The 15,726-nt window shown below is 44.2% G+C and overlaps 1 protein-coding gene across 4 annotated transcripts in view; it reads left to right on the top strand.

Annotated features, from left to right (window-relative positions):
* Positions 1 to 8,011: 8,011 nt before the first annotated feature.
* The window catches only part of NRP1 (neuropilin 1), a 137,198-nt gene continuing 129,483 nt past the window's right edge, over positions 8,012 to 15,726 (top strand). For 2 of the 4 annotated variants that reach the window (XM_032349327.1, XM_032349329.1), the window contains exons 1-2: positions 8,638 to 9,001; positions 12,488 to 12,662. In XM_032349327.1, the coding sequence (XP_032205218.1) occupies positions 8,929 to 9,001; positions 12,488 to 12,662 (248 nt within the window). In that variant the 5' untranslated portion in view covers positions 8,638 to 8,928. Of the gene's footprint in view, positions 8,108 to 8,475; positions 9,002 to 12,487; positions 12,663 to 15,726 lie in introns of those variants that run through there. The other 2 variants (XM_032349326.1, XM_032349328.1) reach the window with 2 other exon arrangements.

Genomic DNA, 15,726 nt, shown 5'->3' on the forward strand with positions numbered 1-15,726 from the left:
CTGCTTCCTCCTCTCTCTGCCTGCCTCTCTGCCTACTTGTGATCTCTGTCAAATAAATAAATAAAAACTTTTCTTTAAAAAATCTAAAAATAAAGGGAAACAAAACAAACACAATACACTGCCATCAACCCAGATAAACGCGAAGAACTGAAAGTCGTATACACTGTCACTCAAAAACAATAAACAATAACAGAAAGAATGGTCTGCCCAACAGCGGACGCCTGTGGTTTCTGGTGACCTGGGACTCCTTCGGATTTCCTCACAGAAACCAGAGACCCTCTTTTTTTTTTTCTTGGAGAATTCTGTCTGTCATGCGCCCTCACACTCTCATTCCCACAGCCTTGGTGGGCGAGGGACACAGGCTGACAAGATGAACACATCCCCCCTGAAAACTGACCACTCCGGGGATGGGCATAAATCCAAGTGGAGCCATCTGGATTTTATGGAAGAGAATTACATACCTTGGAAGAGAAACTACCCTATCTCTGAACACTTTCTCCTTCTGGAAAGAAGGGTTAAGCATGGAGCCGCCATTAGCCTTGACACTGCCCGGACGGAGAGTGCCTGCTGGAGAATGAAACCAGCTCAGATGAAAACACAGATATCCTGATAACTGGCACCAAATGAACCTTTGGCCCAGCTATGCCTGTGCACCTTGATTTCCCAATTATGACCATTAAATCACCTGTTTGTTTAGGCTAATCTGGTTTGACAATTGACAGCCCTGATTACCCCTCATCGTGTATCCTGGAATTTATGAGATGTTTCCTTTTATACATGACAGAAAAGTTGTTATTGTCTATCTACATAATAAAAGATATTCACCTGACATGATTAGGACTAATATCAACTGTAGAGATATCAGAGATGATCTGTCTCAGATAGGTTTCTGCATAAAAGCCCAAGGCAGACAATCTCAAACCAAGGTCCAAAGAATCTTAAAAATCAATGAGACAAGAGTTTGGCAGACAACATTAAATTTGAATATGTTGGAGTAAATCTGAGTACAAGTTAAATCTGAGTATGTTTAACTACATCCAGTCCTTGTCTCAACATAATTCCAAGGTCTGAGATATCACATTAAAAAATCCAGAAAACGAGCTATAATGGAGAAATATGCCTTTGCATACAAGACTAGAGACAATAGCACAGTATGAATTTAAGATGCCATTTGATTGTATAAAACACAACCTAAAGGATATTACTGTAAATTTTTAAAAGAATAAACCAATTGTGTTAAACTTATTTTATAGCTTTACTTCTATCTTCTTTAAAACACAAATATAAATTCAAAACATGAGTTTCCTACAGATTATTCCATCACCGAATTGCTGCATAATCTTGCCAAATTTGAACTTTCAATGTATCTTGGTTCTTTTACCTGGCATAACAGCAAGAAATGACACGTTTAGAGGCCAGTGAGACCCAGGTCCACTTTGAAACTCTGAATGCAAATTATAAGTAGAGAGTTCTGATGGACACTTTTTTTTTTTAACTTTACATTTCAAAATGCAAACCTATGTATTTTGTCTACTCACTTAACAAGTTTGCAGGCCTCAACTTTTAACACTTCGGTTATTTTCAATTTCTACAACTAAAAGTTAACACTAAAAAAATTGAGAAGAGAAAATGCAGGAGGGTTTCTTACCAAATATTTTTCCTTCCTGTCTACATGCTATTCTGTCCCTGCTCAGATGTTTACAACAGTTGTGCCGGAGGAGAATGTGCCTGCAAAAGGTAATAGTCTGAAGACTTATTAACAATACAAAAGTTCCAAAAAGGCCTGCCTAGTTTTGCATGACTTCCTCAGATCATGTAAACATTGGTGTGGCATGAGGACAAGGCCATCAAAGCAATGACTTTTGTAGCTGAAAATCAACCAGCAAGTATTAATTTATCACTTCTTACATAGGAGGCAAGGCACTTTGACAATCTGATGGTTTAGCATAATAAACTGAAGGAGAAAGGCTTTGTTGAAAATGATGTCCACTTACAAGTACTTACAAGTAAGTAGTCTACCCAATACACTGGACTGAACTTGATAGGTGGGAAATTGTAGAACAACTCAAAGCAGGCAAAACAATCCCGTATGTATCTATCAAAAGTGTGTGCAATATTGTTGTTGCATCTTGACTTTACAAAATTGAAGAAACGTTTTAGTTTATTTAATATGGAATATCCAAACAAGCAAGTCTGGAGGTGTCTAGGATAGGGGGAAAAAGAACATTTAAAATTCTTCTTGAGTCATCTCTAGAAGGATAAAGGACAAAGAAGAGATTGGGTGGGAGTGGACAACACTATTGCAAAGAGTTATGTGGAGGGACACTTTCCTGTACATTAATGGACACATTCATTAATTTGCTATAAATAATAGTTAGAAAATTCCTTTTTCTTCAGTCACTGTTGAGCACCTACATAAGCAAACTTTGTTCCATGAAATAATAGCCAGTTTTTCTGGGAAAATGTGTTCCTAGCCCAAACTTGCAGCCTACAAAATTATCAAAACAATAACAACAGCTTCTCTGGTCAGTCTGCTACTCATTTCAATAACATTCCTCTCCAGAGACTTTCAATATCTCTCCCTGTTCCTCTTATCACATGAGACAGGAGAAAATGGAAGACAGTAGGAAAAAACTTCTAGAAGGGCAAGCTTCCTTGCAATTTTCCTCATCAGCTCCTCTTTCCCTACACAGTTATCACAGAGGAGCTGTCCCTCTTCCAATCTAGGGTAAGTCTGCCCATCTGGTCTCTGTAGGGTATAATACCCCTTCCTGCCTTCTCAAGCAATTTATATCTTGATTATCTTTTCTGTGACATATGTTAAGTATCTTTCCCAGTACTATATTCTACCCATTAGCATTCAAGAATGTTCAAGGGTACCCATCTTAAAAGCAAACTAAGAAGACAAAGAACCAACCTCCCTCCACATCTCTTCCTTCCAGATCTATTGTCTGTCTCTCCCCCGGCTTCAGTAGAAACTTTCAGAGAGAATTATCTTTGCTCATTGTCCCTGTTCCCTTACCTTCCCCTCACTCACTGGTCCACTCTACTCCGGCCTCTGGCCCTGTCCCTCTATCACTCAACTGAAAAGGCTCTTGCTACAGTCCCTCTCAGTAACCATCTGGCACTATACCCAATTGCATTTCAGTCCTTGTCCAACTAGGGCTCTCAACAGTATTTAACTCATTTGTCTAGCACTTCCTTTTAGAAATCTCCCTTCTACTTGACTTTTATGACAATATACTCTCCTGGTTTTCCTCCTACCTCTCCAGCTGCTCATTCTCAAGATCTTTTGTTGAGTCATCCTGACAACTCAGCCTTTAAATGTTCTTCATGGTTCTGTCTTGGTCTTCTTTTCCAATTCCCTTAGCAATTTCATCCATTTTTTCCACTCTGACTACTAAATTATTATAGTTGTATATTATCATGATATATTACTACATATCAGCAACCCCAAAATTTATATCTCCAATCCAAACCACTCCTCTGTATTCCTACCTCACTTGATTCTCTCAAAGATATGAAACACTAAATCTAGATCAGATCAGACTCATGATCTTCCTTCCACACTAGCCTTCTAGAGTCCCTTGCCTATTTAAAGGCTACTACCACCACCCAACAGGTTATGAAAGCCAGAACCTTAGGGGTTGTCCTTGGCCACACCCTCTCCTTCGCAGGCACATCCATCTCACCATCTGCCCTATTGATTATCACTTATAAATACACCAGAAATACATCGTTCCCAACCTCCACTGCTACAATCCTTGTTCATGTTCATATTTACATCTGCCATAGTCACTTCCTAACTGTCTCTTCACTTCTTCCCTTGTTCTACTCATAACCCATTCTCCATGTAGCGGCTGAAGTCATCTGATCAGAATACAAAATAAAACTGAATTCTGTTAGGATATATTTGACAATTCTTTTACTCTTTTTCAAGATTGCTATTTATTCATTTGCCAGAGAGAGAGAGATTGAGAGCACAAATAGAGGTAGCAGCAGGCAGAGAGAGAAGGAGAAGCAGGCTCCCCACTGAGCAGGGAGCTCAATGCAACATTCCATTCCAGAACCCTGGGATCATGACCTGAGCTGAAAGCAGCAGCTTAACCAACTGAGCCACCCAGGTGTCCCTAAATTTGACAATTCTTAACTGTGGGTTTGTGTTGTTTCATTGGTTGTTTTGCTGTTTTGGTCTTTGTGTTAAATCTTACAATTATTTTTTACTCATTTTTTTCAAAATTCCTTAAAATTTTAGTTCTTTTCGTAAAACTATAATCAAATGTTAACAGAGAGCTACTTCTCTGTTTGATTACTCAAATTATACTTTATAGATCCTCCTATTTAAAACAGTCCTTTGGAAATATTGAATATGTTCTCTCTAATGATGTTTTTATTGGTCTGATGGGTGTTTCTATTGGTCATTATCATCTTAACTTTCCTAATTAAAAAGTAATTAAATGAAGGCAGAATAACCTAAGATGGTTCTTTCACACAAATAAAAATATGCATTTTCAAATTCTAGCCCTAACCTCTAACACCAAAAAATGTTTGGAATCCACTAATACTATGTAAATTTTGGCATTGTTTTCCTGCATCTTAATATTATTGTACATGCTTCAATACAAAAGCTCCATATGATAACTTTGTTCTAAAAGTTAGATGGTAGTATTTTCCCAATATTTGAAAAAATTTGTGAGATTTATTTACATTAGAGAGAGGAGAGAGAATGTGGGGAGGAGAGAAAGTCTCAAACTGACTCAGGTTGAACAGGGAGCCCCAAGTGGGGCTCAATCTCCTAATCCTAAAATCAGGACTTTAGCCCAAACCAAGAGTGGGAGGCTTAACCGACTATGCCCCCCAGCTACCCAAGCAGATGTGTCATTTTTAATAGAAAATTTAAAAATAATAATAGGGGCTCCTGGCTGGCTAAAGAAGAGCATGTGACTCTTGATCTGGGGGTTGTGACACCAAGCCCCACACTGGGTCTAGAGATTACTAAGAATAAATAACCTTAAAAAAATAAAATAATAGTAAATTAATTTAAATTTTGATTTTTAATCTTTTCCCAGTTTCACTTCTCCCATTTTTCTTTTTCAAATGTAGGTTAGCTCCTACTAAAAATATGTTGTTTTATTGCTTTTCTGAAATATGTGGGTTTGATGCTTTAAAAAACTTGACTAGACTTGATATAGTTTTGAAATACCAACCTCAATCTCCATATTGCATCAACCTGAAATACTTTGAGGAAGTTAGTGGCTCAAATGGCCCTCTGGGAGCAATGGATCTCATCTCATTTCTGACAAATTGATGAGAGCTTGATAAAAAGAACCTAACATTTACCATCCAGTCTATTCTCAATGATGGGCAACGATTTCAGTCCTTCTCTGAAGGTCTGAGCGCCTTATTCCTGCTGCAGCTCTGCATGGATGTCAATGGGACTGGGGCTTGCCCACCCAAGGCCAGGACTGGCATTCTGGAAGTGTGCTCCATGAATCTTCCCTTCAGTGGAACTAGGTCCTATCTAGTCTAGGGATTTGTGATGTCAGGAAGAGTGATGTGTTCGTAAGATCAAAATAAAATCAACCTAGGAACACTGCCAAATTCTTCCTCTGTCTATCACTTATTCTCATATAAAGGTCGGTCTGTCTCCCGTGCTGGAGAATTGCAGAAATCTAAGACTGACCCTTTTCAGCACTTAGCAGAATCGAAGGCAGAGGAAAGAGGTTGTTAGCAAGGACAATTTGCTCTGTACCAACCCACTAGCTGGCAATTATCAATCAGTGTGGTAGGGCTCCATTACCCAGTGCCGTGGAGAAACTAAGAAGCCTAGAAAAGCCTCAGATCAGGTAAGACCAGAAAAATCAGACGCAGAACTTAAATTCGGTATTTCCCTCACAGTACATAGTGCAGGTCTTATTAGTTGGTTGGAGAAAGCCTGGCCAAAGTGCTCAGACGGTGAGCAAGAAGGCAGACGGGGGTTTCCTTCGTGTTGACAAACTGGAGGAGCCCTTCCCGGGAAGGGCGGAAAGGGAGCCAGAGGGACAGAGGTTGCGGAGTGGGGGGCAATCCCTCTCTGAGTGCCTGATCCGCTGGCTTTATTTGTTAGCGTGGTGGGTCCAGGCTCGGAAATGCACACTCAGCAGGGAAAGGGGAAGGGAGATTGGCGGCAGTTTTATAAAAACAATACAGCTCAAGTCTCCCGCGTGTGCCCCCTCGCTCACCCCGCCGAGGCACAGTCGGGTCAAAAACGGCTCCCTGGAGTGAGTGCGGCCCCCTAGCTCCCAGTAGGAAGAAGGCGGGTATTTGTGACTCGAGGACGCCCTGACCGCTGCACACACCCCCATTCCCCTTCTCTGTCAACCCGCCAGTTCTAAGAGGCGCCTCTCTCTCTGAGCCTTGGACTGAGGTCGCTCGGGGTCATCCCAAATCTCCTGATGCGGCTCAGGCCCCCGCAGCTAGGGACTGGGGTGGGGGGTGGGGTGCGCTGGAGGCAGAGAGGACGCGAGGAGGCGGCGACTTGCGCCCGTCGGAGCCCAGAGCTGGGGTTTCCCTCGCAGCGCTTGCTCCCCCGGGTCTGCGCTGGGCGCGGCTGGCGCCCGGGTCTTGCCTCCCGCCCGCCCGTCCGCCGCAGACGGGGCCAGGACTCTGGGCTGCCAGCGGCCCCGCCACCGTCCCTTCCGCTCGCCCCAAGCATTTGATTGCCAGCCTCGAAGTACCACCTCCCCACCCAGCGCCTCCCGGCGTCCGAGAACCGAGACCCGGGAAACTGGTGAGGGAAAAGAGGAGCCCGGGGGCAGGGCCCACTGGGCGCCAGGGGGCCGCGTCTCCAGCTTGGAGACTGGGGCTCCCCGCGAGCGGGGAACCGGAGAGAGAGCGCGGCGAGCGCGGGCTCCGCGGGTGCACCTCCGCCCCTCGCCGGGCCCGCCCGCATCCCCCAGGGGCGCGCGTCATCGCGCCCAGCCGGGCCCGCGCGCCTCGGGCTGCCCTTCTCCCGTCCCGCCCTTAGTTCTTCCGCCAAAACCCTTGACCAGGGTCTCCTTGCCAACATTCTTAAATGTCTTTTGCCAGCTCTTTGCGCCAGGTAGGAATAAGGCTCTGCTTTCAGGGTGTGCACATAAACGCCAATTCCCAGAAGGTGTAGCGACCTTTTCACCTTCCCCACGAACTCCTTGGGAGGGGGTCCTCGGCCATTTACCCTCTGGAGGGCCAGACCGTTTCTGGCCGAAACCTGTTTGTTCCCTGAAATGTCTTTGCTATTCATATCCTCAGAGGCTCCTGCAGCAGTTCCCGGAAAGCCCCTGGGGGTGGACCTGGGGGGCATCCAGCCCACAGTGAGGACGCGCCGCCGTGGGAGGTGGGGGAACACGGGAGCTAGAGGTCTGGCGTGACAATTGCCTGTGGCCTGAGGTGGGCATTGTGCGACCCCGGCCAAGAGCCCTCTTCCCCCGCCGCTGTTCTCCCTCCCCCGAGAGGCACCGAAACAGAGGCCACTGAACCCCTAATTGCCACCTCCTCCCCCCACAACACCTGGGCTCCAGGGAGACGTGAGGCTGGGCGGGGTCGGGCGACGGCTGCCCCCTAGCTGGAAGGCGCATTACTTCCCACCCTCCCGCTTTCCCTCTGTCCCAGAGGAGAGGGCCCCAAATCTCGGTTAACAATGGAGCCGCCGGTGTGCGGCGGGCACCCGGGCACGACCGGCGCCTGCCAGCGCGCCCCGCTACGGGGCAGAGAGGCGGAGCGCAGCTGCAGCCCAGCCTCGCCCGATCGAGTGGTCTGACTCTGCTTCACGCGGCAGCGACGCTGTCGACCCTCGCCCGGCTCTGTGGTGCGCCCACCGCTCCAGCCCAGCTTTCCCGGGTCTCCCCCGTCCCGGCCCGGAGCGTCAGGGGTGCCCCGCTGCTCTCTGCCCCGGGTCTGGGACCCGCACTGCCGGAGTGACGCGGCTCGCCCCGCGCTCCTCGCCGCCGCGGGCCGGGGATTTGGAGTTGTGGGAAGCCCCAGCCGTCTCCCCCGCGCGCCGCCTCTGGGCTGGCGGCTGGATCCCGGAGATCCTCCGCGGAGCTGCGGGTCTCTCCCCCCTCCCCCGGTCCCGAGCGAGCACGCAGAGGTAGGCTAGCCCGACCCAGTCGCTGGCACCGACCTCGCAGCCTCCTCTCCAAACACACACCCACACCCACACCCACACGCCCTGGGGCGCAGACCCCCTACGCCTCCCTTCCCGCGGAGATCCTGCAGGGCCTTCGGGGGAGACGGACAGACAGACGGGAAAGCACACGGAGGCAAACTTGTTCCTCCCAGTCTCCTGTCAGGCAATTACTGGCGAGCCTGTGCCGGCAGAGGGGAGGGAGGAAGCGAGGGAAGGGCTCCAGAAGGGGAGGGGGAGGACGGAGGAGGTGGGGGAGGCGGGGGTGCAGTTGGTGAAACTCCTCTGTCTCTCGCTCATCTTTTCATTGCTTGCTCCTCTCCTTCGCGCAGACACCCCGGACCTCCCCTGGGCGCCAGCTCCTCGGCTCCAACGGGTCCAGAAACAAGCCGGATTTTTTTTTTTTTTTCTTTCTGGAAATTGGCTTTGGTGTGTTTCCCTCCCTCCCTCCTCCCCCGGCTACCCCCCCTCCTTTTTTTTTTTTTTTTTTTTTTTTTTGAGACATGGCCCGGGCAGTGGCTCCTGGAAGAGGAACAAGTGTGGGAAAAGAGAGAGGAAACCGGAGCTAAATGACAGGATGCAGGCGACTTGAGACACAAAAAGAGAAGCATTTCTCTCGGATCAAGGCATTGCCTCGCTGCTCTCTTTTCTCCAAGACGGACTGAGGATTTTACAGCTCTAGGCGGAGTTGAAGCTCCGCAGATTGTTTAGATTCCCCCTTTGCTCTATTTTCCGCCGCACGTTCTCGTTCTCCCGCGTCCGCCTGGGGATCCGGCGAAGGGAGAATGGAGAGGGGGCTGCCGCTCCTCTGCGCCGCGCTCGCCGTTGCCCTCGCCCTGGCCAGCGCTTTTCGCAACGGTAAGTGACAGGCGGAGGCGCGTGTGACAGCGCGGCGGCCGGGCTCCCCGGTTGCCGGCGACCGGCCGGGGTTCGCCTTCCCGCCTCAGCCGCGGGACTCACGCAGAGCCGCCGGGGTGAGCCCGCAATAGCCACCTCCCGGGCGAATGAAACTTTTGTCCTGGAGGAGAAATAAAGAAATAAGATCAGTGGGCTTAGGGCAGGGAAGATTTCAAGTCCACCGCCTCCCTTCTGAAGTTGGTTGTTTGGTTATGGGGGTTTTCCTAGCCCTGTTACACGGCAGAGCTGCCTACCTTCTATGATCAGCACACCAATTATCTTAATAATGTTTCCTCCCAAAGGCAATTAGATGAGACTCCCTTTCAAAAATTTGATGGCTGTTGAAAGTTAATGAACACTTTACCAGGAGAACTTCCTGGTTCTTTTGCAGCTCTTCGAAACCATTTCCTCTGGTGGGTGCCTGCAAGGGATAGCGGTTTTTGCTTTTTTTTTTTTTTTTTTTTTTTTTTTTTTTTTTTTTTTTTTGGTGGATGGAACTCCCTCCTCCGCCTTTGCAAATCGCCTCTAATGTGTCAGAAGTATGAATGAAAGTTACATAGTGTCAATGAAGGAATCTGATATATACACTATAAAACACCAGGATATCTAAAGATCCCTAATCTAGTTGCAGCTTCCACTTAGCTTTTAAAACCACTCACTGTTAAGTAAATGAAAGACTGCTGGGTTATAAACAGTATCCCCTAACCTAAATAATGTATTTTAAAATGTGATCTGGTTGTAGGCATGTTTAACTTACACTTTAAAGTAGGCGAAGGCAAGGGTATGAAATTATCTTTACAGTAAGTCTTCAGCAATTATTATTAACTAATTATCAAATATTTACTTTTGTCTGGATTAGATTTCAATCAAAGTAATTAGAAGAAAAGAACACCCACTACTAACTGTGGTATATTGTTTTAATAAGAGACCACAAGTGGAGGGGTTCCTACCAAGAGGAATTTAAATCACATCTTTATGATGGAAGTTAATCTCTCTAATATGCTTTTTGGAGGTTTTGTGATTGAAGCAATAGATTTCCCCCCAACAGCTACCAAGCGGTGTTCTAAAAGATATGCTCAGAGGCAACTCACGCACGTACAGACACACACACACTGTGAATGTGGAGTTCAATTTATTAATGAACCTGAGTTGGTGGCATCTTTCTCTAATCTGGCAAAGGATGAAACAACATTCTCCTCCAACTGGAAGAGGTCAAGTGGTTAGACTTTAGAAATTACAGGAACCCAACCTCTGCCCTCTACAAGTCCTGAGATTAAATCCGTAGTCTGGATGGTCACAGGAGGGATTTGAAACCTAATGCAAATAGCTTCCAGACTTTAGGTTGTGAACTGCATGTGTATGTATATGTATATGTATATGTACATGTACACACACACACACAAACACACACACATATATATATGAAATACATTTTTAAATTTTCTTAGCGGAAGTCTGGAGAATGTTGAGAACCTGAGCCTCCGTCTGTGAGCTTGTCTGGTTAAGGCCATGTTGGTATGATTGCAGTGACCAGAGCCAGTAAAAATGCTTCTGTGACACAGCAGACCTCTTAAAGCCATGTCCACCTCCTTGGAGTACCAGTGTCTGCTAAATTAATTCATTAACCTTATTTAGGTCTAATGGTCCAGAGTCATTAGAAATTGCTCTTTCTTAATCAACTGCTAGAGAGATGTAACAGAGCCAGAGAGTCTAGCAGTCCACATTATCTTATTACACTGTCACTTTCTCAGAAGTCACAGATTAAAGAGCTCTGGTGTGGTACCAACTCCACCTAAATGTCTTCTGAAGTGGCTCGTGGAGTGACTAGAAGCAGTGCTGTTTTATTTCACTCCTCTAACGGATGCCAGACTCTGCCATGATGTTTGTACAGAGCTGGAGGAGACTTAATGAGACGGGGTCACTCTCCAAGTTTTCTGCACATTTAGAATAATGGAAGAGCCTCGGAAGAATCACGTAACAGAGGCCAATGTGATCATTAGTTGAGATTCCGAACTCCAGTTGCAACATTTCTTCTTGGCAAATCTTAAGCTTTTAAAAGCCAAGGCAAAGGAAACCAGCATAAGGGGACCCCCAGGTCTAAGAAACATAGTCAGAAACATCTAGCAATTGAGAAAAACAATATGATTTATACTGTCTTCTTTTTAATTTATGGCAAATGATTTCTGTAATGCATGTAGCTTTATGCATTTTTGATGGGCACTTCATCTTTCATTTCCATTTGACCTGGTTTTCCTGTAATAAAATTCTGTAGATTTATAAATTCATGCTGAGAGCAAAGAATGCCATTCTCTTTCCACAGGGAATCTATTAGATGCAATATTAAAATCTATATATACCATTACTGAAAATTTGTGATTGATAGGCTTATATATTTCACTGCTTTCATACCTATTCCTCTTACATAGTTTATGCACCAAATTTTTATTGCTTAAAATTAAGCATCAATAAATGTGGCAGCATTTCAGGCTGAGACTCTCCAGCATGAAATCCATCATAAAAAGTGACAATGAGAATCTACACTGAACAATAAAGCAGCCCAGTGACTGGTTTATTTGGCTCTCAGTGAATCACTTCAGCATTTGGGTTTTTGTAAATGAAGGCTCAAAACCAGTCAGCTCACCTTTCCCAGAACCTGAGACCATGACTTACCATATATGATACCCAGTCCTCAGTGTGGTGGGTTTTGGTCCCCCACCCCAACATTTAGGTAATGAGAATTAATGCTGTGTGGCTATTTTGCTTTCTGCCCAGTTGCTTTGATCTGGTCTCTAAGACTGAACAACTTTCCTTGGAGCAGTAGAGCGGAATTATTTCTGCTTCACCAAATACACTTTGTTCTCTGTTGATCTGGATCTCCAGAGCACAGATAACTCAAAATCACTTAGATTTATGGGCAGATAAAACAACAACACAAAAGGTTTGGCTTTAAGCCAATCGAAGTCTTGGATGACAATCCCCACTGATCAATGACATAGACCAGGCTTATCATCAAAAAGCCACACAAGGGGTCAAATAGCTTCTTTTAGTCACCTTCCACTCAGAACTTGCTACTTAATGCGATTACACTTCTTGGGGGATAATTAAGTCTAGCAGAAGCTCCCTGGGGACCATGTTAACATCTATTGAGAGGATTTAATGTTTTTAACGCTAGAAGACCTTTTTCTTGGGAAAGAAACTTCAGTGGAGGGTGGTAGGGTGGAGTCCTGTCACCTGTCAGGTCTCAGTCTCCTTCCCCCCACCTCCAAGCTAACCTTTCTGGGATCAAAGAGTGTTCCTGGGCGGTGGGGTTGTATCAACGCCACCTGAACGACCCACAGGGAGTTCCCCTAAAAAGTTATGGAATAATAACCAGTAATTTATATATAAAGTTAGAGCACTGAAGTGGTTGTCAGGGAAAGATTTACCAAAATGTTGTTTTTATTACAGATAAGTGTGGCGATACGATAAAAATTGAAAGCCCCGGGTACCTTACGTCTCCTGGTTATCCTCATTCTTATCACCCAAGTGAAAAATGTGAATGGCTGATTCAGGCTCCCGACCCATACCAGAGAATTATGATCAACTTCAACCCTCACTTTGATTTGGAGGACAGAGACTGCAAGTAAGTGAGCAAGTATTTGAACAGGGCCCCACACCGCCATCTAGTGGGCATGGATGTCTAAGGGGGGGAAAGTCTGTGCCTACAGTATGGAATATAAATGGATCCAGGAGGGATTCTAATCTAGGCCAGATCATATGTCAATGGTATGGAAATTAAATTATGTTAAGCGATTTCTGAGTTCCCCAAACTAGGAATATTATGTTGAAATGTATAATCCCTCATATTCTTTTTCCTGTTAACACTTTTGTTTTCGGAACTCTTTTGTTAAGAAGCGTGTCTATGTGCTTTTTTTTTTTTTTCTTTTTTTTTCCCCCCCTGAAAAGGGGAAGAACCAGAAACCTCAACTTTCGCTCAAGTTTTTATTAAATATTGCGGGTCACTAGCATATATATCATCAACAGATGGTGAGGTTGGCTATTTTTTAACAAATCTCTGACACATTTTGTGATTTAAGGACTGTGGCTTACTGAGTTCGACATGACAAAAGCAAATTGTCATTGAATAAAAATGAGGCATAGAGTATAAGTGAGATGGGGTTTTTTTTTTTAGTAGATTAATGATTGAAAGTCTTATGGAAAATTCAAAAAAATAGTTAATGCACAGTGAATACAATGGGACTCAAATATAAATTTGTATTTCATCCACCTGCTTTAGCCTTGTTAACTCCTTCTAGTGTTAAGTAATTAAGCTTCAACTTATGCCAGATTTCATTATTACGAAAACATTCTCACTATAGAGACAGCCTAAATTATTCTTCCTCACTTTATTGGAAAGAATTAGTTGTGCAGGTTTGGCTTTGCACAGTATGGAAAATGTATTTTAACTTTGTGGGCAAAAGCAGTCCACTCAGAGCCAGGTTTGCCCTTCTCTCTGGACACCCAGCTGACCTCCGGTCTCTGTCTTGTCTACCTTACCCCATTCTGCCAATCTGCACAGGGACTATTCCCCAGACACTTGAACCTGAATATCTACCTTTAATGAAGTTTAGATATAGAAGTAGTTTTAGCAAAGGAAAACAATCTTACTTAAATCTCAGTTCCAAAATATTTCTCTGGAACTGATATGTTTTCTGAAGTTTTAAAATGGGTCAGTTTGATATAATTGTATACAGTGTAAATAGGTTACGAGTTCTATTGGATATGAACATTATTGTGCTGGGACATTCATTATTACAAGTGTTCTATTTGCAAATACATAGCCCTTTTAGGGAAGAACAGAATGATAAAAATGTTCCCACTTGTAAGAGGTCCTTAACTACCTGTTGAGTTGGTATGGTAAAACGAGTGTTTTGTGGGCAGGGAAATGAGATCATCTGGTTAATTCAACATTCTGGTGCTAGAGAATTAGCATACATTCATTGATCAATTTCCAGATAATCAGCATACACTACAGTGTCATAGAATTATGCCGATTCCAATTTAATCCTTGTTCTGTGCTTCAGGGCGTTATATTGACTTCTTAATCTTGTACAAAAGTTGCCATTAATAGTGTTGCAGCGACTGCTAGGAAACAGGGAATTTACTGCTGTTGTTGACGATATTCTGTATGGTGATTTTACAGTGTCAATAACCTAGACAACCTGACATTTTTTCTTTCATTTTATTTTAGTTTGTTTTATTTTATTTTTTTGCTTTTTGGCAATACTTTTTTTTTTTTTGCTTTTTGACAATACTTAAACGGCTCTAAAAGATATTTGTAAGAAACTCAACATAAAACATACTCAAGTAATATAACATTATTCCAAAGATAAGGCGTCATTACAGTTTAGCAAACTCATGCCCGCTAAGTCCTGATCTGAGAGTGGTGACCACGTCTGTGTATAAGATAATAGTTAATAAATTCAGAATAATCAGGAGTCACCAGCAGGGATGTGCTGATCAGTGTTGAAGGACTGGATCTTGGAAGGGTATGGGTCAGGTCCTCATTTGTAATATTTACCAATTTCTATAGTGTAAATATTCCCACCATGACCAGTTTCAAGCTATCCATGTGATGTCACTGTACACAGACTTGTGTACTCATGTACTCCTAAAGAGACATGTGGATGGGTTCTTGTGAGCTGGTGCAAGCGGTTTCAGCACAATTACGGGGGAGGCCAGTATGAAGGGGAAGAAGTCGAGAGAGTTAATACATGTTAAGTGCTTATAACAATGCCTGGAACACAGTAAGTCTTCAATAACTATTTGTCATATCATGATGTGAGGTGGATTATGGAATTGGAATCTTGGTTTTCTTTCTTTCTTTCTTTCTCTCACTTTCTTTTTTTCTTTCACTTTTTGAGGCCTTCTTTTTCTCTTTAAATTTATTTATTTACTTTGAAATACAGAAGGAGCATGCACACATGAGTGGGGGCAGGGGAGGAGGGAGGGAGCAGAGGCAGAGGGAGAGAATCCCAGGCTGACTCCATGCTGAGCATGGAACCTGATGTGGGGCTCAAATCCAGGACGCTGAGATCAGAACCTGAGCTGAAATCAAGAATCAGATGATTAACCGGCTGAGCTACCCAGGGACCCCTCAGGTTTCATTTTGAAAAATGACAAGAAAAAGGATAATCATTGTCTATAGGAAGGGACAGTTTTATTGATATCAGCATAATTTCAAGAAACTGACATGGGCAGGAAGTTTGTTTCTGTCATTCTGCTGGTGAGGCTTTTTTAAGGTTACCCAATGAAGTGGTTTCTTAACTGTATCAACTGAGGGTTGGTTTTCTCTGAAGGTGCCATCTCCTGGCCAACCTCGAAAGGGTGATATATTTAGCCTGATGAAGTCAATGGAGATGATGGCATAGAAAATACCTTTCTGCCATGTTGCCACCTGATTGTTTTATCAATGAAAATTCCAAAAATGATAGAGGAAGAGCAACTGAAGACATTGCTGTCACTATCTTTCCAGGCTGGTCCACGTGACTCCTGGTCACTGTTGAAGGTTACACTGGAGATTCTACAAATGGGGCACAATTCTTCAGGCTTTTCTGAAGGCTGCAAGAAGAATCCACAGCTTTAATTTGAAGTTAAAATTCCCTATAAAAATAGAAATCCTTGGAAGAACAAATTTGTAGACTTCA

This window comes from Mustela erminea, chromosome 6 (assembly GCF_009829155.1).
Source record: "Mustela erminea isolate mMusErm1 chromosome 6, mMusErm1.Pri, whole genome shotgun sequence".
Classification (NCBI taxonomy): domain Eukaryota; kingdom Metazoa; phylum Chordata; class Mammalia; order Carnivora; family Mustelidae; genus Mustela; species Mustela erminea.